A 22,283-nucleotide genomic window follows, 5' to 3' on the forward strand; every position below is an offset into this window, starting at 1 on the left:
ACAAGGGCCCGCCATCGGGGGCTTCCCGCAGAGGATTCACAAGCCCACCTCTTCCAGACTCAGGGCTCAACACCTGCGGGCACTCGGGGAGCAGAGGCCACTGGGGACAGGCCGGGAGGAACGGGCCGCATGGGACGAGGGCCGTTCCCTCGTGACACCCGTCATCCGCATGGTCGGGCGCATGCTGGGTGGGGCCTCTACAGGGTCAGGGTGGCCAGATGAGGGGTCCTGGGGCCACAGAGGCACAGGAGGCCCGTCTCCAGACCCGACCTCTGCAGAGGCGCACCTCCCCCACCCTCTGGGAGCGGGGCTTTGGCTGGCGGTGCAGGCTTAGGGGCAGGGCCGCTCCTTGAGCCTCCGGGGGGCCCACTGCAGGGGACATGCCTGTCCCTGGAGGATGGAGACACTGGGGCTGTCTCCCACCCAGACGCTAACTCAGAGCCGGGGGTGTGCGGGGCGCCCACCAGACCCAGGGGAAGGCGGGTCCTGCAGGGGCTGAGCTGGCGCCCGGAATGCGCGCGTGCACCCTCGGGCCTATTTGGGTCGTTCGCTGTTCTTTAGGAGAGGCCTCAGCCTGTGGAGAGCCAGGTTTACGCCTCCCGCCCACCTGCGGCTGCAGCACCAACCAGGTGGTCAGGCGCCCACCTCAGCGAGGACGGAGGAGCGGCCGGACCCTCGGCCTCCTCTCCTGCCCTCTGCTCAGACCCACGGCCCAGGATGGGTGGGGCGGGGCCCCAGGGGCAGAGGCTGGAGGGTCCTGGGGCCTCAGGAGGGAAAGCAAGAGCCCCTCCTCCTCTGGGCCTCCGGGAGCCACGGGCCCCGCCCTCTGCTGGACCGAGAAGGTCCCGGAGGCTTTGGGTCCGAGTCAGCTGCCCAGACTCCCAGGTGCCCACGAGCGCAGTGCAGGGTGGGTCCTGACGGGGGCGGCGCCCTCCTCAATCTCCCTGGCACCAGAGCCGACTTGGTAACTCATATGTCGGGTGCAGTGCCCGCAGAGTGCGCAGAGCCAGCCCGCAGCGCTCCAGGCGGCAGCTCTGCCAGGGCGCGGCCACGGGTGCCGGGCGGCCAGGAGGGGACGAGCCCTGGGGTGCGGACACTCACAGGAGGCTGGCGCCGTCACCTCCAACCAAAGCCGCATGTCACGCAGCTGCTGACGGCCCCAGGCCCACACCGCCCGGCCTTCCTGCCGCAACTGACCACCCAGCCCGGGGCCCGTGGGGGCCTGGCTTGGCGCTGACGAGGAGCCTGGTGCCGCGGGGCAGGGTCCCTGCACTGCACCTCTGTGGTCAGAACCCTGGTCTGCCAGACAGCAGACAGGCCAGGAGGTGGAGGCAGCTGGAGACAAGGGTCATCAGAAAATAGTTTAATTCTGTACAGTGGTCACCAGGCTGATTCCAGGGGAAGACTCAGACGCTCACAGACAGACTCCGGGGGACAGCAGCGCAGCGCCATCCACCTCGGGGACACGCCACCGGACAGAATGAATCACAGGCCGTGACACGCGTGGGAGGAGCACGGAGCATCACGTTTCCTTTGGGGCCAAGAGAGAAAAGGAGGGAACTCGGAGGCTTTGGAATGCTTTCTCTTCTCCTGCCGGGAGCGGCGTCGGCTCCGACCCTGAGCACACGGGCATGACGCGACGACCAGGTGCAGCTGCGCCAGCCCCGCCAGAGCCCCGGCCACCCCCGAGGTCCGCCCACAGCTGTGGGCTCCAGAGCCACACGCGCAGCCGCGACCGTGGGTTCAGAAGAGCGGCCGGGAGCCCTGGCTCTCGAACTCAGCCCAGGCATCGTTGAGCTCCATGAAGATCATCCGGGCGTACTGCTCGTAGGGCTGCCCCCGGGCCTGTGGCGGGGACGGGGCAGTGAGGCCAGCCTTTCCCTGCACCCGCCCACCCCAACCCAGCACCCACCAGACCCCTGCGCCCACGCCCACCTTGTCTGGGGGACCCCAGCCCGGCACCCATGCCCACCTAATCCAGGGGGACCCCCACCCCGGCGCCCACACCCGCACCCACCTTGTCGGGGTGGACCACCAGCACGGCGCGGCGGTAGTGCTTCTTCACTTGAGCGGGCGTCACCAGGTCGGCCATGCCCACCGGCGTCCAGCGGCTCTCGCCGTCCCACAGTGCCGTGTGCAGCGTGGACAGCAGGGCGCGGATGTTTCTCTCCTTGCCCTCTGTCCACTCCAGTAGCTGCAGGAGAGGAGGTGTTGCTGAGGGTGCGCTGGGCCCCAGCCTCCACCAGCCCCATAGCTGGGGTGAGCATGGAGCCGGGCTCTGACCCCGAGACGCGTGGCCCCGTTTCTGCACTGATCTCCCCCACGCGCCTGGCATGGCCAACACGTCCCCAGGTCTGGACGGACAAGACGTGGACGAGACTGATGTGTGGAACCCAGGGACCCCGTCCTCAGCGGGACATTCACAGACGACCTGTCGTTACCGCCTCCGCCTGTCCCCCGTGCTGGGGCCCCAACGCCCGGCGGGAACGAGAGGCTGGACTCTAGGGGGCCCCTCAGAGGACCCAGCGTCCACGCGGCCCACGGGGACCCCTCGGCCCCCTCCCCAGCCTGTCCTCCCGAGGCCGCCCGAGGACGGGGCGTAAGCACACAGATGTCCGTCACCCTGGGGTCTCTGGGGGTCACGCCCTGACCAGGGTCACACTTGGCTGGTCTCCAGAGGAGCGAGAAGCTTAACGAGCACGAAGCCTCTCGTCCCAGCTTTCAGAAGAGCGGTGAAGGCAGACGGAAGCCCCCACCCTGCAAGCAAGCTGCACAAAGGTCCTCACGTGTGAGCCAGCAGCCGACTGGCTGTGCCCCCTCCCCCAGTACCTTCAGCTTGAGCGGATCCGAGTCCCGGGCCTGGTCCTGCCTCCTCATCTCGGCGATGGTCCGCGGCCCCTTCCTATCGGCCCGCGAGGAGAAGCCCTGGTTGGACAACAGGTCTTCAAAATCGTTCTCGGACACCCTCGGCTTTGGACCTGCAGGCGAGCAGAGGCTTCAGGGGTGCCCAGACGGTCTGCCCGCCGCCTCCGTGCTGTGCAGCGGGCTCAAGGACCCCTCAGACGGAGGGATGGGCAATGTCCAACGGAGCTGCCCGAGCTGCAGGCTCGCCAGTGCGGGCAGAGTTGTGGCAGGTGTTGGGACCACCCCTCCCCGAGGCAAGCGCTGCACTCAGATCTGGGCCGGCCACTGCTGTCTGGCCAGCGAGGCAGAGAAGGCTCCTGGACAGCGTGGCCTGGCCACCTGGAAGTGCCTGCCAGGGCCAGAGGGTCACCAAGACACACGTCTGAAACCATCAATTTCCGTCCCAAGGGGTTCCCGCCGGTGGGAGTCTCTTTAAACGCCCTTCCCCAGGACTGAACTGAGCCGGACAAAACAAGACGTGGCTTCACTGTACGCCCTTCATGGGGAGGGGGGGACTCACCGAAGCTGGGGGCGCGGACACCCCGCTCCTCCCGGCTGCCGATCACACTGAAGCTGGAGGTGTAGTTAGGCCTTGGCTGTACACTGGCTTTGGGGGGTGGCTTGGCCTGGGGGGGCCACGGGGTGCCCTGGGCTGGGGGCCGACCCGTCTGCCAGGAGCCGCTGGCCTTGGGGAGGGGGGCTGCTTTGGGACCGAGGCCCCCAGGAGCAGGTGCGGCAGGCGAGCCTGGGGAGACAGTTTCCGTGGGAGCGTCAGCGATGGCCCAGACGGGCTGCCCTGCAGGTGCCCAGCCCTCGGGGACTGTGTCCCAGGTCGGCAGCCGCGACGGGCAGTGTCAAGCTGGCACCTGGTGGGCTCCCCTCCCTGCGCGCTCACACGCAGGACCCAGTCCAGGAAGCACAAAACCAGTGCCCAGAGCCCCCAGCCCCCGACCGGCACCCGTGGGCATATCGTGTGTCACGTTTATGGTCCTTGGCCACTTCACGTGTGTACAAGTTCACACAAGCAGTGGGGCCAAGATGTCCCTGTTTTCCGACCTGTGACCATCATCTCAAGAACATTCTAGAAGTGGAATCACAGGACAGGAGGCCTTTGCAATGGGCTCTTCTAACTCAGGACATGCCCAGCTGCCCCTTGTTGCCAGAGCCTGGTGGGTAAACGCACCACGGAAGGACTCCGGCACGTTCTATCTGTGGCGACTGCCAGTGGCGGCAGTGTGCGCTGGTGCGGGGACCCCCAAGAAGCCCGCACGTGCCTCTGGGGTGAACAGCAGGGGGTGGGGGCGTGTCCACAAGAAGCCATGCCCGCCAGCTCTGTGCCTGGCGCTGCCCCGGGACACAGGGTGTGGCTGCCATTCTCTCCACTGCTCACTCATCTCCAAGTCGGACGGGTCTGGCTTTGTTTTCGCTGTTGCTGCTCCGACACGTGCGGGAATTGTCACACGTGTGGTTCAGAGCTGTTTTCCCCACTCTAGCCTCTCATCCTGCTGAAAGCCTTCAGCGCAGCAAAAACTTCTGATTAAGTCCAATTTACCCATTTTTCTCTGATGGATCACGGTCCGGGTGACACAGCTTTCTGTTTTCTTCTACAGGCTTTAGACATCTACGGCCGCTTCTGAGCAGTGGTCACTTACTTGCCGTTTAAGGTGTGAAGTTCAGGGCGAGGCCACTTTCCTTACCCAGCGTCTCTATGGTTTTGCACCGCTGTCTTCCAGCTCCTCCATCCTGCCCCGGGACCTGTATGTCTGTCCTGCCCACACCACGCAGGGCTAATTCCAGCAGCTACAGAGTCCGTCAGGGCCTGGTGGGCTGAACCCCCAACTCTCCAATAAATTCTACAGTGAGTCCATCTGAATTCCAGTGGGGACTGAGCTGACCCCTTGACCATTGCTGGAGAGCCTTCCCCTCGCTGGTCTCTGGGCTGCGAGCTAGTCTCCCTGCTCACTGAGGCTTTCCCTGACCTCTTTCCTCATCTGTTTTGTAGCTTCTCAAGTCCTGTGCATGCTTGCTAAGAGCTGCGCGTTTCCCTCTTCCTCCTCTAGTGGCAACTGTAGACAGTGCTGCTCAAAACTGTGTTCCTTGTGGGCGCTGCCAGCGAACAGCAACACCCCTGGTGTCTGTCACTCCCACATCCTGGGACCCTCTTCCACGCACCCTGGGACCTGAAATGCTTTCGCACACAGACAGCACGTCGTCTGCACATGGCCACACTGCCTGTCCCTTCTGCCCTTTCACGCCTGCGTGCAACACCGGGTCAACCCAAGAGCATGCGGTCTTCCGAAACCCAGAGTGAGGCAGGCAGCAGGACTCTGAAGACGCGCCAGCTCATGTCTACAGACTGCGAGCCGCTGGCCTGTCGGGACTGCTCCCCACAGTGGACTGGACTCCGGGGACACCTTTTCTGCACCGTCAGTATGATCTCACGGTTCCCCTCCAGAGCCACGTAACGTGGATCTTGCTCGTGGGTTTGAGGATGTTGAGCTGGCCGTGCCTTCTGGGACAAGCCCTGCCTGGCTGTGGCGAGCTCTCACGCTGGTCTCTGTCTGTCTGTGAGTGATGCTGCTCTGGGGTCTCTGGTTTTCTTCTGCATTGTCTCCATCTGGTTTTGGTATCAGAGCGACACCAGCCTCATAAAATCAACTGCAAAATATTCTCTCTTCTTCCTACTTCCTAGAAAGACCGTGCAGAACTGGTATGCGTTCTTTAAGCATCTGGTAAAATTCTCCAGGGAATCCAGCTGGGTCTAGAGATCTCCTTCATGGGCGGTTTCTGAGCTCACTTTCGTTACGGTTACAGACCCTCTCTACAACCTGCCTCCCCGGCGTGGCCCCCTCACAGCAGGCCCAGGTGTGGGGCTGAGGCCATGAGTCTGTTTTCCTTTGGCGCCTCCAGGCTCTGTGGACAATTTGTGCTAACCTCTCTTTTTAATCCATCTTAGGAGAGATTTGTCAGCTTTACTGATCTTTTCAGAGAACTAACATTTTGATCAACCCATTTTCTCTAGTTTTCTTTTCTTTTTCACTGATTTGGGCTTTTCATCATTTCCTTCCTTCTATTTGCTTTGAGCTTACTTTGCTTTTCTTTACAAACATCTTTAGTTGAGAACTCACAATACCAGCGAGTCATCTCCTCTTTTCCAAACTGCACACTCGACGCTGTGTCTCCCTCCCGGCGTTGCTTTAGCTGCATCCTGCACGTTCAGCTATGTCGTGCTTTCCTTTTCTTTCAGTGTGACGGTTTGATTTCCCTTGAGACTTCCTACATAACCTGTGTTACTCAGACGTGCATCCTTCCATTTTGAAGAGCTTGATTTCTCCGTTATCTCACTGTCATCAATTCCTCGTGCGACTTGGTTAGTCAGGGAATGATATGGTTGGTCTGTGTGGTTTCAGCTCTGTTTAACTTGCTGAGGATCGATCGTGGCCTTTCTTGGTGGCTGCTTGGGTGCCGGAGGACATGTGTCCTGCTGCTGGGCAGCGTCCTGTGAAAGTCCCACAGCTTCACTGGCCTTCCGTCTGACGGCTCCATCTGTGTTGATACAGGGATGCTGAGGTCTCCAGCTAGAATGTGGGTTTGTTTCTCCTTTCAGCTCCATGAGCTTCACGCAGAACTCTTGTTTTCTGAGGGGGTGTGATGGACGTCTGGGGTCACAGTGCTGGGCTGAAGGGGGGGCTCTACCCTGGGAACAGGCACCCCGGATCCTGAGAAGTCCTTTCCACCACAGGCAGCGCCCGAGAGCCTCTGGGTGGCCCTGCCTCAAAGAGCCCAGGACACACCCACAGTTCCCGGAAAGCATCTGGGGATGTCATTTTCACCTACAAGTCCACACGCCTCCCAACTGCCAAGGGATGCAACATGCTCACGGCCTCCAAAGAATCAACGTCCTTGAGGTCTTCTCAGAAAGGACAGGGTCCGGTGGTGAATTCTGCACCCCGGCCCCACCCCGTGGAGCGGGGCAGGCAGGTTCCACCATCCTGGGCTGAGGTAGCCCCCAGGTGGCCCCCACACCCCATGGAGCTGGCACAAGGGGCCAGTCCCCTGCCTGCTTTGGCAACTCCCAGCACTGTCTTGGCAACAAGCTCCTGAGAGGAGGCAGAGGGGCCTCTCCTGGTGTTGCTGGGCCCTGGTGGACCAGGTGAGGCTGCACCTCAGGGGGGTGCAGACCCCCCGGAGAGGCCTGGTGCTCCCACATGCCTCAGGCGGCCGTCAGGTTACCTTGGAGGCTGGAACTGAGGTCACCGAGGTCTGCAAATGGGTCCTGGCTCTGAGACTTGGTCTGGCTGGCTGGAAGGCCAGGGGGGGCCGGCTGGTCTCCAGGAGAGAAGAAGGGCCCTGGAGAAGGGCAGGGGCGTCAGAACCAGCGCACTGGAGTGGACACGGCCTCTGCCCCACCTCACGTGCCTGAAGGCCTCACTCGGTGTAGTCACCACATGTGGGACACGGCCACACACGCAGCGGCAGCTGCCCCCGTGGCTCCGTGTGGGTGCTCACCTGACAGCTCGTGCGGACCATCTGGGCCCGTCCCACCGCCCCTCGGACCCCATCTAGAGGGTGAACGCACTTCCCAGCGCTCTCCGTAACCCCAAGTGCTATCCTGCCCCAGCTCCTGGGCCACTGAGGAGTCACCGTGAGGTCGTTACAAGCGATGGCAGCTCAGAAAGAGCTCTCATTAACCAATTGGAAAAGGGCGCATCTCTGACGCAGAGAAATAAAAAACGTGGAGCAGTTCTCAAAAGAAACATAAGTAATCAGACCCATACAAAACAACACACCACCTCACTCATAATGAAGAAAAGCCACCTGAGACCTGACGGCCTGCCAGGCTGCCAGAGTTCCAGCTGTAAAGGGCTTCCCAGGTGGTGTAGTGATAAAGAACACGCCGGCCAGGGCAGGAGCCCAGAGACCCGGGTTGACCCCTGGGTTGGGACGATCCCTCGGAGGGTACAGCAACCCACTGCAGTATTCTTGCCTGGTGAACCCCATGGACAGAGAAGCCTTGGAAGCTGCAGTCTATGGGGTCACAGACATGACTGAAGCGACTTAGCGTGTGCACACACATCTGCAAAGTCTTGGCCCGCAGATGAACAGAACTGAGAGGGCATGTGTCACGGGCCTCACACACACTGCTGCCTCCAGAGCAACTCAATATGGGGGTCTCCTAGAGGACACACGTGACAAGTGAGAGACCAGACGCCCTCCTGGCCCCAGGAGAGCAGACCAGAACAGCCTGCAGCCTCCTCAGGGCCCTGCAGGAGGCGCTAAGGAACAGTCCGGGTGAAAACTTCAGAACCAGCCACAGGTATGGCAGGGAGGGGCTGGGGCCTGCTCCTGACCCCCTCCTCCTGGGGGAGGGTACAGCTTCTCCACTAACCGTCTGCAGCCAGCGCGGGGGCCGGCGCCTCGGCCCAGGCGTCCCAGGCTCCCAGCAGGTCGGGGTGGCTGGCAGAGGCCATCATCTTGCTGGGCTCGGCGGGCAGGTCCCCTGGGAGGACAGCGGTGCTGAGAGTCCCCGGCGGGGCGGACACACAGCTTCACAGGGGCTCTCGGGGCCCCGGGGACAGGCTGGCCGCGGGGTGACCCCATCCCCTGCTCAGGCGGGCAGGAGGGAACTGGTGCCCCCGACAGCTGCCTGTGTAGGAGGCGGGGACCAGGTGGCTGGGCAGGGGGCCCCCAGGCTCTCTTGGGCACCAAGGCCCCCGCAGGGCTGTGCTCACACGCCTCTGGGCCGCCCTCCGACCCGTTCCCTCGGGGTGAGGACACGGCGTGCGAGCGTGCGGGTCAGCAAGTGGAGACGCTGAGGGCGGTGCTGAGACCAGCATCTGGTTCCTCACCTGAGAGCTTCTCCAGGGGCCTCCTCCCGCTGCAGCTGGCCACACACAGACGCCCCCAAACCTGCCTTCCGCCCCCCTGAACCCAGCAGGGTGCACGGCGTGGACACTAGCCACAGCCCCGGTCCTAGGGAGGGAGGACCTGCAGCCGTGCCCGGGGGCCGCGCCACCCACCCTGCCCGCCCCGAGCCCCAGGTGCAAGGCCGCCCTCACCAAGACGCAGGAAGTCGGTGCCGCGAGCCGGCGGTGGAGCACTGTGGGTGGAGGGGAAGGGCGCGGGCTGGGCGGCTGGGGAGTCCGAGTTGAGGAAGTCGCTGAAGAGGTCAGGCTGCGAACTGGGGACGGCGTCCACGTCGGGCGGCAGCAGGAGTGGGCCGAATGGGTCAGCTGCAGCGAGACGCCGAGCAGGTGGACGTGAGCGCGGGCACCACCACGCACACTCAGCCCACGGCGCCCACTCCAGACGACCCTCCCAGGGCACCTGGGCCCCGAGCGGGGGGGGGGGGGGGGGGACAGTGCTGACCAGTGCCTGCCCCACGACGGCGCGAGATGCCCCAAACGGCAGAGCACTCCCAGCAGCAGCACCTACCGGCCGGGGCGGCGGCCTGGGTGCGAGGGGCAGGGGCCGGGCTGCTGAAGAGCAGGGCTGCGTCCCCGTCGAGCAGGGCCCCCACAGCGCCCTCCGGAGTGGGGCCCGGGGCCCCGAGCAGGCAGCTGAGCAGGTCTGCGTTGCTGGGGGGGCCGCTGTGGGCCTGGGGGGTGGGTGTGGGCCCCGCCTCCGCGTGCAGCCCCAGGAGGTCCACGCCATCCTCCTGCGGTGCGGCAGGGCCTGGCGCGTCCTCGTCGCCTGTGTCCCCGCTCTCAGCAGAGGGCGTCGGGGCTTCCTCGTCTGACAGCTCGCTCACACGGCCGTCCTCGGCCGCGGCAGAGGGGCCCCCCTCGGCCAGGTGACTCTCCGGGCCCGTCGCTGAGTCCCGGTCCTCTGCAAAGAAGATGGCAGGACGGCTGCGGCTCAGCACAAGGGGGCAGCGAGGGGAGCCCCGTGGGGCAGCCAGGCGCGCCGACCCACCCCGCCAGTCCAGCGTGTGCAGGAAGTGGTCGGCGTCCACGCTGCTGTGCGGCGAGTCCGACTCTGGGGGCTCGGCGTCCGCGGGCCCGGCCTCAGCGTCGAACTGTGCGGTGGACCCAGGCTGCCTGGGGAGCTCTGGCTTTCCTGCAGGACGAGGGGGAGTCAGGCCCCGCACTCAGGGCTCCGGGACCAGGCCCAGGGCTGGAACGAGCTTTCACGTCCAGAACCCACAGGACAACCGACACGGGCCCATCGGTGAATGGATACCACTGCTGCCCGATGCTGGGTCACGTGTGTGTGCACATGCATACGCACGCACACACAGGTGTGCACAGAGAAGCGCACACGCTTTTCAGGAATACTCAGCTATACCTCACGTGAAAAATGGAGAAAAAGCCAGCCAAGAACACAGGCAGCTTGTGCTGTGGCCAAGGGAGCGCCAGGGTCAGCACCAGCGTGCTTCCAGCGCTTGCTCAGAAGCACTTGGGAAGGAGGCGCCACGACCCTGCGGTAGTGGGGTCACCAGGATGACCTCTGCGAAGGGCCCTGAAGATGTGCCCGCAACGCAGGATCTCACCAAACTTGGACAGGACGTCCTGCTGCTCCTCCCGGCTGGAGAAGAGGATCTTGGGGTTCAGCCCTCGCGTGCCCGCACCCTCCCAGGGCGGGGCCTCACGGCCGGGCCTGTCTCTGGGCTCCACCTCCACCTCCAGGCTCACTTGGAACAGGTCGGGGTACTTCTCCTGGATGTCGCAAGCATCCAGGTCATACCTGCAGTCGGAGGCCAGAGGCGGGTTAGGAAGGACCACGGGCAGTTCGGGGGTCACCCCAACATCCACCAGGATGCGAACGTGGGGCAGGGCGTGTTCTCCATGGGCACCCCGCCCGCGCCTCAAGCTCTGGACGTGCAAGCCGCCACTGAGCAAAAGGTCAGAGGGGCCTGCGGGGTCTGAGAGCAGCAAGACCCTCCCACACTCTCAGAGCAAGAGCCCCAGCTCCTGTCACCCCTCAGGTCCTGGGGGTTCAAATCAGATCAGGCCCTCACATCATAAAATGGAGGTTCAAATAAAAACAATGCCATCCGTCCTGGCAAAACCCCTAACTGTGAACAGACACCCTCAAACCAAGACCTCTGGGAGCTTCTGCAGAGACAACGACCCAGCCCCGCGAGGCGGGGGGAGCCTGGCCGCGGCGGCCGCCTCGCTGGACAGCCCAGGGTCTGCAGCCCTCTGCCTGCAGGGGACTCGGGTCTGCTTCGCTCCCCCGAGATCACGTGAGGACCGCACTGATACACCCAGGTCCTCAGCTGGGCGGCAGGGGCCCACGGCTCTGGTTCTTCGCTGACCTCGGCGTTCCTCACTGCTCGTGCGTGAGAGACAGTACGACGACAGGAGGAGGAACTGAAGGGAAGGACGGGTCCCCGAGGGCCTGCAGTGTCGCGACTCAACAACACGGGGTGAGCAGGCACGCGCGACCCCACCGTGATGGCCATGTCAGTCCTTCCCATGCCTCACGGTCACGGCCCTCTCTGCGTGCTGGGGGAACCAGGGGCCTCTGCAGGGTGAGGCCAGGCCCACGTAGGTGCAGGCGGAGCGGGGCGCTCAGGCTCCCGGCCCAGAGGCCGCCTCGGGCCTCCTTCCGGTCCTGGCAGGGCACCCAGAAGATGACACAGGTGACAGTCAGCCGTCGGGAGGAGAAGGCGCGGGGACCACAGCGGGGAAGCCCGACAGCGACCGCGGCGAAGGGCCTGGGGAGGGGCCCCCCCACGAGGAGGCCTCTACCAGCTCAGCTCCAGGGCGGCAAGGCCTCAGGGCCCACTCCCAGCAGCAGGCTGGCAGCCACCCACCCCACCTCCCCGCCTGCTCCAGCCCAGAGGCGGCCCCCAGGCCAGGGTCTGCGAAGCCAGTGAGGACACAATGAGGTCTGTGACCAGGGGTGCAGCCCCCAGCGCCCCCAAGGGCCGGGGTCTCAGAGGGCCCAAGCCCCACCCACTGGGCAGGGAACAAACGCGCTGGCTTTCGCCCCGGACTGCCCCTGCCCACTCACATCTGCTCCCCGCCCCCATCACAGGAGGCCCCCGAGGAATCTGAGTCCTTCTGAAAAATGTCCTCTTTCAACAGCCCGCCAGGCACCCACTTGACTTTCTCCTCATTAACCCTGACCCGCAGTGAAGCACAGCTCCCCTGTCCACGCAGAGTAAACCCAGTTTCTCTCCAGACACAAGCAGGACCACACCCCCAGGGGTGGCCACGTCTCGGGCCGTGGAGACCCCACGGGAGGCCCAAGCAGATACAAGGGGTCACAGATGTGACACCACATCTCCCTCACCATGCGACCCCCCACAGCACTGGGGCCTCTTCCCAATCTGGAGCCACTAAGCCTGAGGCTCTGGAGGCAGGGTGACGGTGCCTCAGTGCACATACGAAAGTTCCTGAGATGGCTATCGCAGCGGTCCTCACCACGAGAAGACTCTAACCCTGCGGAGATCTCAGCGGTTCTCACCACGAGAAGACTCTAACCCTGCGGAGATCTCAGCGGTCCTCACCACGAGAAGACTCTAACCCTGCGGAGATCTCAGCGGTCCTCACCACGAGAAGACTCTAACCCTGCGGAGATCTCAGCGGTCCTCACCACGAGAAGACTCTAACCCTGCGGAGATCTCAGCGGTTCTCATCATGAGAAGACTCTACTCTGCGGAGATCTTGGTGGTTCTCATCACGAGGAGTTCTCATCTCGAGAAGACTCTAACTCTGCATGGCTCCCAGCACGTTGCTCATTGCCTTCACAGCCCTAAACTGCTTCCTGGGCAACAAGGGACGCAGCAGCCTGCCCAGGAGCTCACAGGCCGTGTGGACGCCATCCCTCTGAAGCGCCAGGAGCCTCCTGCCCACCTTTAATGAGGGCTTTCTCTTTTCAACTCACACTTCCTTACGTGTCCTGGACATGGCCCCGCAGGTTCACATATGACACAGGTGCTGCAACCATTTCATTGCCTGAAAACATCTCTGACTGGCTCTGACTTTTGAAGGACGATTCCCCCAGACACGGAATTCCAAGTTGGTGATGCCCTCCTCCCGTTAAGTGCTCCAACTCAGCTCCACCGCCCGGGTGCACAGCAGCTGCCAGTCTCCTTACTTTGAAGGCCATCCAGGGAGCACTGGAAAGGTCATCATCAGTTTTCAGCGATTTAACCACATCCCTTCCTTCTAAGAGCTGCTTGCTGTTTCGAGTTTGCTTTTTATTTGGCTGCACCGGACCTTCAGTTGCAGCACAGGGCCTTTAGTTCCCTGACCAGGGATCAAACACAGGCCCCCTGCATTAGGAACTTTGAGTCTTAACCACTGGACCACTAGAGAAGTCCCTGTTTCCAGTTTTTGATTCTATGGTTTGATGTCTTTCAGATCAGTTTCAGAAAATTTCTGGCCAGTGGTCTTTCCAGCACTGTCTCACCTGCATCGTCGTCTCCCTGGGCTCCAACCAAGGCCGCCTGACCTTTCCCCAGCGCTCGACATCCCCACCCCCACCACGTTCCCGTGTCTACTCTGCTACCACGCGTGCGGCGGAACTCTCGGTTCCGGCTGTGACGTTCCGCGGCCCCCGAGTCACAGCCGCCTCCCGTTTACCCGCTCTATGCCTGCAGTGACCCCCGTCTCTATGCCTGCAGTGACCCCCGTCTCTATGCCTGCAGTGACCCCCGTCTCCCCGCGCACGTGAGCCAGGCAGTAAACGCCTGCAGTGACCCCCGTCTCTCTCCCCTGCAGTGACCCCCGTCTCTCTCCCCTGCAGTGACCCCCGTCTCTCTCCCCTGCAGTGACCCCCGTCTCTCTCCCCTGCAGTGACCCCCGTCTCTCTCCCCTGCAGTGACCCCCGTCTCTATGCCTGCAGTGACCCCCGTCTCTATGCCTGCAGTGACCCCCGTCTCTATGCCTGCAGTGACCCCCGTCTCTCCCCTGCAGTGACCCCCGTGTCTATGCATGCAGTGACCCCCGTGTCTATGCCTGCAGTGAGCCCCGTCTCTATGCCTGCAGTGAGCCCCGTCTCTATGCCTGCAGTGAGCCCCGTCTCTATGCCTGCAGTGAGCCCCGTCTCTATGCCTGCAGTGAGCCCCGTCTCTATGCCTGCAGTGACCCCCGTCTCTATGCCTGCAGTGACCCCCGTCTCTATGCCTGCAGTGACCCCCGTCTCTCCCCTGCAGTGACCCCCGTCTCTCCCCTGCAGTGAGCCCCGTCTCTATGCCTGCAGTGACCCCCGTCTCTATGCCTGCAGTGACCCCCGTCTCTATGCCTGCAGTGACCCCCGCTCTATGCCTGCAGTGACCCCCGTCTCTCCCCTGCAGTGAGCCCCGTCTCTCCCCTGCAGTGACCCCCGTCTCTCCCCTGCAGTGAGCCCCGTCTCTCCCCTGCAGTGAGCCCCGTCTCTCCCCTGCAGTGACCCCCGTCTCTCCCCGCACGTGAGCCCCGTCTCTCCCCTGCAGTGACCCCCGTCTCCCGCACGTGAGCCCCGTCTCTCCCCTGCAGTGACCCCCGTCTCTCCCCTGCAGTGAGCCCCGTCGCCCCGCGCACGTGAGCCAGGCGGTAAACGCCGCCCCCAGCTTAGACACAGGTCTTCTACTCCGTCGTCTTCGTCGTCTGGCTTCTGAAGAGACATGTCTGAGGGAGCAAGGCCTACGGGAGCCCTGAGCCACCCCCCTTGAAGGAGAAAAAGCCTGTGACATCCCTCATCTTTGTCTCATTGTCACATAAAACAGAACGCGAGGAGTCACCGTGAAAACACACCAACAGACGGGAACGTGCCTCGAGGCTCTTGAAAGAGCAACACGCGGAAACAAGAGGACCTCCGGCCCACGCTGCTGATGCTGGGGGCCCCCGAGCCATCACCACGAGCAGCCCCCACGTGGCACTTCCTGCAGGAGCCCTCCTGGGCCCCTGCCAGTCTGCACACCACCCACACCGGGGCTGTGTGCCCCCACCCCTCTCATCTCCCCACGGTGTGGCACCAACATACTTGGCAAACCTCACAGTAGCTGCGTTCCGAGGCACGAACCCTGTGTGAAACTGGATCTGAAACATCTTCATGGATGCCATCTGCGGGAGGAAGCACAGGAGGGGCCATCCTCAGGCTGGGTGGGGGCCCCACCAGGCTTCTCACGGGCCCCAGGGTCTGAGAGCCCCAGGCAGGGCTCCAGGTGGCGGGGACACAGAGACGTCCAGGTGGCACCCCTGTTGACAAGCAGCTCCTTGGGCCCACAGGGGAGCCCCAGGCCACTGCCCAGCAGGCCCTTGGGCCTGCACAGAGGGGAGGTTCAGGCTGCCAACCAGCTCTGCCACACAGGCGGGACTGGGGACCTCACTGAACACGAAGGGTCAAGCTCGCCTGTGAGCCCAGGGGCTGCTGGCACCCCCCTTACCTTGGCCTGTAGCCTTCCTCCCAGGGTGGACCTCGCATGATAGATGATAATGAGCACGTCCCCCTGGACCGTTACGCCCAAGGGAATGACCGCTTTGCCATCCTCAATTTTAAAGTCTCTGGAGAACAGAACCGAGACAAGCAGTTCCCCCACATAAGAGAGAGGTGCACATGCTGGCGAAGACCAAAGCACCCGTTTCCTCCTGCCTCGTGATTTTTCTACCAAATTATGTCGGGGGTTGGGCAGGAGGATGCTCCAGGAAATGATGTCCAAGGAGCCACTCAGCACACGGACCTGGAGGAACCCCAAGGGCCTCACCAGCCCTGCCTCCAGCCCCACCACCCCCAGGCCCACCGCCCGGCCGTGAGCCCAGAGCACAGACGCCTCCCACAGCTCCCAGAGCACGAGGCTGCGTACACAGAAAGGCCTGCGCCCGAGCCCACCTCATCTTGTCGTATTCCTGGGACGTGGTGGTCACACGCTCGTCCCCCACGTAGACCTCGCAGAAGGGCCTGCAGCCGCTCCTCTGCTTGCTGAAGAGGGGCACAGGCGTCATGACCACGGCCTTCACGAGGATGGGCTTGCTGTGGGGCGTGACGGGCTCCTCGGCCACCATGTCACACATGTACTCGATGTACCTGGAGGGCAAGAGGCAAGCGGGGTCACGTGTGCACCACACTCGGCCCACAGGGACCATCCACGTGCAGCCCACACACTACGTCACGTGCATGTTCCCCGTCTCTGGAGCCTGTCAGGATATCAACCTTTCTTCAATCACATGTAAGCATTTCACACGAAATTCCCCTCAAAGCGATGTTCTAGTGTCATCTCGTGAATCTGATGTGATTTTCGCTCAGTTCAAAATGTCCACACTTCCCTCAAGACTTCCTCTGTCACGGCTACTCAGAAGTAGGTTTTTTCCCTTGGAAACATCTAGGGTTTCCAAAGCAGTCTTGCTGTCCTGGTTTCTGGATTAACCCCTCAATGGCCTGGGAACCAGTCTCACATGATTTCTATTGTTCTCAACCTGCTGCAGTTTAAGGGCCCAGATTGGCCCTTTCCAAGGGCTCCGAGTGCACGTTTCTGTCGTGGGACATGATGCGGCTCTCAACTGACCTGCCAACTTGCTCGACTGGCCACTGAGACCGTCCGTGTCCTGCTCTGTGGTCTGCCATCTACTCCTGCGGCTCCTTTTGTTGTTTCAACGGCTCCATGGCTCCGCCCCCTCTGAGGCCCCACCCCCTGAGGCCCCACCCTCTCTGTGGTCCGGCCCCCCTCTGTGGCACTGTCCCTCCCTGAGGCTCCGCACCCTCTGCGTGGCACGGCCCCCTCTGAGGCACCAACCCGTGTGGCTCCGCCCCACGTGGCACCACCATCTCTCTGTGGCACCGCCATCTCTGGCCCTGGTCTAACCTGTCTCCCGGGAACAAGCAGGGGCTACGACTGAATTTGAGCCCACAACTGTCACACTCCATGTTACCAGAGCACTCTCACCACTCGTGACAGCTGTGGCGGGGCCGCTGTGTGCCAGGAGACCTGGGCACCTTTCACCAACAGCAAGAAGCCAGGACCCGTGACCTATGTCCACAGCCTGAGTGAGCTTGAAAGCAGACTCAAGACCCAAGGAGTGGACTGCCTCAGAGTTGAGGCTGAGAAGAGCAGGCAGCCTGGGCAGTGAGAGCGGGCAGGTGACATGATCGGGGGTCCCAGCCTCTGAGCCTCTGGGCACGGCCTGCACACACCCCTGCCCACCTCTGTGAGGGCCACGGTGCAGGCCCACAGGCGCCACGAAGCGGCTTCCCAACAACCACCCACCCCCTGGCCCTCAGCTTCTCGTCAGGACCTCCTGGGTCACCTGAGCATGTCCCAGGCCACCCCGCGTGCCCTCAGCGTCACTCTCGGCACCCACACTGGCGCGTGGAGAGCTCCCGTGGTGGCTCTCAGCAGCCCAGGCGCACCTTCTGCTTTGTCCTGAACCCTGCTGTGTCCTCTGGGCGTCTGAGGCTCGAGCTCTTCCGTTAACTTGGGGGAATCCTCAGGACCCCCTCCGTACTCCATCTCTCGCGGGGCCCCGAGGGTACATCTGTTGGATCGTCTGACACGGCCCATTTATGCTCCTCCAGGTCATAGAGCCTCCTGACAGGTTCCCTCCCTGCTCAAGCACGGCCTCCAGCCCCCACTTCATCAGAGTCTTGAACACACGGACCAGTAACCCCACACTTCTCGTCACGGTTCTGAGTCTCGTGTGAAGGCCGCCTCATCTGACTGTCCCCGGGGTGACGTCACGCCCCCTGAGCAGCAGCCTCCCTCGCCAACCTGTCCTTGGGGCGCAGACCCCCGCCTGCGTCTCCTGCGGGCCCCGTCCCTCCTGGGGTTGGCAGCCAGCTGAAGGCTCCAAGACGGCTTCTCCGACAGGTGTGGAGAAGCCGTGCGCTCAAAGCTGGCGCTGCTCTTTCGTTGCTGGGGGCGGAAGGGGGCGGACGCTCTCCACACTCGCATGTCTCCAGGGTAGCAGCCTGGGGTCTCCTAGGGGCCCCGAGGCCAGGCACACACACACCAGCAGCAACATTCTGCTGGCTCTGACCACAGCCCTGAGCAGGGCCCTCACTGCAGGCACAGCTCCGGAGCCCTGGGTATGCCCGCATTACAGGAGGCTGACATGCCGAGAGAGTCAGAAGCCTGCCTGGCAGCCCAGCCCTTGTTCTCTTACCCCTTCTGCACAGTGGATGGGACCCCCACCCCCCCGCCCCTGCAGCCACACAGAAGACACGAGTGTGTGGCCAGCCCTCTCAGGGTGGTGAGGGACAAGGTGCTGCCCCAGGCAGTGAGCTAACAGGGTGGGTCGACGACCAGGAGAGGGGAAAGCACCCCACCCCACCGTCAAGGCTGCGCAGCCATCCCGAGTGAGACCGATACCCACAGCGGCGCCTCACCAGCCTGGATGCTCCCCAGTCTCCCCCGAGGGTCAGGGTCCCAGCTCTCCCTGCTCCAAGGCTCTCCCCACAGAGGAGGGAAGTCTCCCCAGGGACTCCAGGGGCCTAATGACTCCTTGGGCAGAGCACCAGGCTCCCTCTTGCTGAGAGGTTGATGGAAGCGAGGCAAGCTGGCCTGGGTGCAGGCAGTGGCCCCAGAAAGGCGGCGGGTGGGCAAGGGCCAGCTGCAGCCCCAAGAAACCATCTCGTGTAAGTGGTCAGCAAAGATAGCCTGGAAACCCATGTGTCTCACAGACCCTGAGGCAGGGTCACAGCGCAGAGGGGGTGCTGCCCTCGTGTGCAGCCAGAGAGCCCCCAGACGCCACTCCACCTGCGAAACGGAGCCACCAGGCCACGTGCCCCCTGCCCACCGAGCAAGAGGCCCTCGCGCTGGGAAAGCAGGTACCAGGAATGGACAGAGGCGAGCCCCGGCGAAGCAGGAAGTGAAGCCACCCGATTGCACCCGCAGACCTGTGCGCCCCCCCGATGCCGCACCCACACCCCACGGCCGACACCGTACCTCTTGTGGGACGGCCAGATGCCCGGTGGGCAGCGCTTCATGCTGAACATGTACACGGCGGCCTCCGCGGTGCTGAAGAGCCGGCAGAAGCACAAGAAGGAGCACACGGCCACAGCCGACGCCGCCCTCCCGTCCTAGGACAGAGCACGGGGCGTGTGCGGGCGCTGCTCACTCCCCCGGGACGGTCACGGCCTCTGCCTGGGGCCAGGGCTCCTCAGGGGGCTAAGGAAACCCCATCTGAGGCAGGGACGCAGGGCTCCACAGCAGAAGGCCTGAGGCGGCAGACCGCACACTGCTCACCCTCACGGTGCCCACCCAAGCTCAGCGCCCGGCCACCCACAGGCACCGTGAACCCCCATCGTCACTCTTGCCGAACATCACCAACACCAGGATGGCAGTCCTGACCTCCAAGGGCAGGTTCCAGCAGGTGTCCCGCTGGACAAGATGTCCACAAACCCTCAGCCCCAGAAGGAGGTCAGACACAGGGTCCCAGGAGATAGACTGGCCTCCACAAACGGGTGCTGCACAAGGGGACCCACCGTCTTCCACCAAAGAGGCAGGAAGACCCCCGTGAGGACAGTCTTCTGCCAGAAGCCCTGCTGCCAGGGGACCCAGGTGTGGACACAGAAGGTGCCGGGCCTGTGCCCTCCTTCCTCCCCGACAGCGGCTGCTCCCTCCCAGGTCTGCTGCCCTGGGACGACAGGACCCACCCTGGGGCACCAGGCCTGGGCCACGGCCGCAGACCCGAGCAGAGCCACGGCCAGGAGCGGTGGGCGGCTGGCGCTCGGTGTCGCCCGATGGGGCAGCTCAGTGAGGAGCCCCGGGAGGGCCCGCCCAGACACCACCTCGTCTCACCCCCAGCACCACCACCAGGAGCCTGGAGGTCCCCCGCGTCCCGCTTGCCCGGGGAGGCCAGCCCGCTCACCACGCAGTGCACCACGCAGACGTTGCCAGGGTCGCGGCGCAGCCAGGCGTGCATGTTCCTACAGAGGCTGTACAGGCTGCGGAGGCTTGGGGCCCGCCGGGCCACCCAGCCACAGTCGGAGACCTGCAGGGAGGGCGGCTCGCCAGCGGGCTGCAGACACAGGCCTCCCCACACCACCCGATACCCCCCGCCCCAGCGTACAGCGGGACTCAGGAGCCGGGCTCCAGGGGGCGGGACCAAAGCTGTAGAGACTGCTGCATCCGCGCTCAGCCAGTTTCCACACTGTAAAAGGCGTCTACATGCTGAGCGATATGCAGAGGAAACTGTGCGGTCTTGTGTTCCCTCTGGAGGTACCGCGGGCTCACCGACCCTCAGAGATCCTTGAGAAACTGCCCCCCGCCTCCCAGGCAGCATCCAGGGTGGACCCTAAGCATTGGCGCGAGCCGGCTGCTCACCCGGTTGTGGAACTTGGAGGGCCGGTAGGTCCGCGGGGACAGGTTGTAGACTGCGTAGCGGCCTGGGTGCTTCGAGTCCAGGAACAGCCGCACATCCTCAATGTTGTTCTTGATGGCCGACTCCACGCCCTCCGCCGGGAACGACATGACTAAAAGACAGGAGCCTCTGCAGCTCTCCAGCCATGGGCCGGATGGTCAGCCGTGTGAGGCCCCGCTGCTCGCGGCTGCCGGCCCATCAGCACGGTGGTCCTGAGAAGGGGGATCAGAGGCCCCTAGACCCCACCCTGCCGCTCGCCAGATCCCCAGGGACCCCTGGACAGTGCCCCCGAGACCCTCCTGAGACTCAGCCTCTCTACACAGCCTGAAGCACCACAGGGTCTCCAAGCGTCTGGACTTAGTATGTGTGGCCTCGCACACACTTAATATGTGTTCCCTCAGAACCTCAGCCTTCCAGAACGCTGCAGACCGGGGCGGGGGTTGACCGGGGTCCTGGGTTGACACAGGACTGCCAGCCGCAGGGCCTGGAGGCACAGTGGACGCAGGGGCGGACGCCCGAGGCCAGCGCCCGGCACCAGACAGGAGAGAGCCAGAAGACAGCCTCGCAGCTAGAGCTGGCAAACGTACCTGCGATTCTGGACGTGATGTAAGAAATATCCAGATCTCCCTTAGCATAGCTGGAATTAAGAACAAAGGGAACTTGGTTATCACAGAAAATTTCTACGACTAATTCACCAGAGCCGGAACTGAAGCGAGCCCTTGAGAGGTTGCGGGGTTCAGGTGCAGCCTGTCTGCGTGCACGCATGTGCCCGGGCAACTGCACACACGCGGATGTGTGCACGTGTGGAGCGACATCTACCTATGAGGCAAAGGAGAAATTATAAACTGCGAGGGGGAGGCAGGGCCACTACTAAAGGGGGGCGCCGAGAGAGGGTTTGGGAGAGAGATGACGACAGAAATGAAGACAGAGCTTCTGACTCGGTACATCACGTGTGGCTAAACGATTACAAGGTACTGAGTGGCAAGAAACGGTCTAAAGAGACGGAACAAGCATCAGAGCAAGACATGGCAGGGATGCTGGAGTTATCAGACTGGGGCTTTAAACAGCTGGGGTGGGGGGTTCTCTGCCGGCTCAGTGGTGAAGAATGTGCCTGCCAATGCAGGGGACAAGGGTTCAGTCCCTGATCTGGGAAGACCCCACACGCCACAGAGCCACTAAGACCGCGCATCACCACTGCTGAGCCGCTGCTCCGGAAACCGGGGGCCGTGACTGCTGAGCCCACTGACCTAGAGCCCGTGTTCGGAACAGCAGAAGCCCCCGTGAGGAGCAGCCTGCGCACCGCAGCGGGAGGGCAGCCCTCCCCGCCGCAACACAGCAAAGCCCAGGCAGTAAGGAAAACCCAGCAGCTGTAAAACACAAACCACTGGGGCGGATGTGCTGAGGGCGCTAACGGATAAAGCAGGCAGTGTGCAGGTCAGACAGCGAGTGAGCGCAGAGGTGGAAATTCTAAGGGAGAGCCAGAAGGAAACGTGAGGTCGAGGCCCTGAGCAGAAAAGAAGCTGCCTTTGACACTGAGTAGACTGGACGTGGCTGAAGAGGAACCTCTGAGCTAGAGCTATCTCAACAGAATCCCTGAAAGCCCCAAAGCCAAGAGCACAGGCTGAGGACAGCATAGAACATCCAAGGTGTGTGGGCTGAGGTGGTGACATAACGGGAACCCCAAAAGGAGGAGAGAGGGGAGAACAGAAGACACGCCGTACGTTCTAACTGAGAATCTCCCTAGATCAGCGTCAGACACCAAACCACAGACCCGGGAGGCCCAGAGAACACCCAGCAAGACAGACGCCAGAAAAACTACCCGAAGGCATGTCAGTTTCAACTTCCAGAAAAATCAAAGACAAAATCCTGAAAGAAGCTCGGGGCAGGGGACACTTCACCTATGAGGGAGCGGTGTTAAGAATTACACCTGGCTTCACCCCAGAAACCACGCAGCAAGGAATGAAGCCAGGTATTTACAGTGTTGGGAGAAAAACCAGCAGCCAGGACTCTGTACCCGAGACATCGTCTCCTCAAGAACTGAGGAGAGGACATGAACAGTGACGCGGGGACAGGAGGGTGGCAGTAGGGTTTCTGTGGAGTCAGGAACCACATGGTCACCTTGGAAGAAACAGCATGCTATCTGAAAGT

General features: G+C 62.9%; 1 protein-coding gene across 12 annotated transcripts in view; it reads right to left on the reverse strand.

Moving 5' to 3' along the window:
* Nucleotides 1–1,348: 1,348 nt before the first annotated feature.
* Nucleotides 1,349–22,283, reverse strand: part of GAK (cyclin G associated kinase) — a 52,983-nt gene continuing 32,048 nt past the window's right edge. For all 12 annotated transcript variants that reach the window (XM_081577329.1, XM_081577348.1, XM_081577323.1 and 9 more), the window contains 17 exons: nt 20,723–20,772; nt 20,099–20,247; nt 19,644–19,766; nt 18,719–18,852; nt 15,670–15,864; nt 15,227–15,344; nt 14,824–14,903; nt 10,397–10,590; nt 9,820–9,963; nt 9,340–9,732; nt 8,964–9,137; nt 8,294–8,404; nt 7,138–7,254; nt 3,425–3,649; nt 2,830–2,978; nt 2,018–2,194; nt 1,349–1,845 (listed from right to left, as the gene is read on the reverse strand). In XM_081577329.1, coding sequence (XP_081433455.1) covers nt 1,744–1,845; nt 2,018–2,194; nt 2,830–2,978; nt 3,425–3,649; nt 7,138–7,254; nt 8,294–8,404; nt 8,964–9,137; nt 9,340–9,732; nt 9,820–9,963; nt 10,397–10,590; nt 14,824–14,903; nt 15,227–15,344; nt 15,670–15,864; nt 18,719–18,852; nt 19,644–19,766; nt 20,099–20,247; nt 20,723–20,772 — 2,635 coding nt within the window. In that variant the 3' untranslated portion in view covers nt 1,349–1,743. The remainder of the gene's footprint in view (nt 1,846–2,017; nt 2,195–2,829; nt 2,979–3,424; nt 3,650–7,137; nt 7,255–8,293; nt 8,405–8,963; nt 9,138–9,339; nt 9,733–9,819; nt 9,964–10,396; nt 10,591–14,823; nt 14,904–15,226; nt 15,345–15,669; nt 15,865–18,718; nt 18,853–19,643; nt 19,767–20,098; nt 20,248–20,722; nt 20,773–22,283) is intronic.

The sequence above is a fragment of the Giraffa tippelskirchi genome, chromosome 1, assembly GCF_054371585.1.
Source record: "Giraffa tippelskirchi isolate mGirTip1 chromosome 1, T2T-mGirTip1v1.2.pri, whole genome shotgun sequence".
Taxonomy (NCBI): domain Eukaryota; kingdom Metazoa; phylum Chordata; class Mammalia; order Artiodactyla; family Giraffidae; genus Giraffa; species Giraffa tippelskirchi.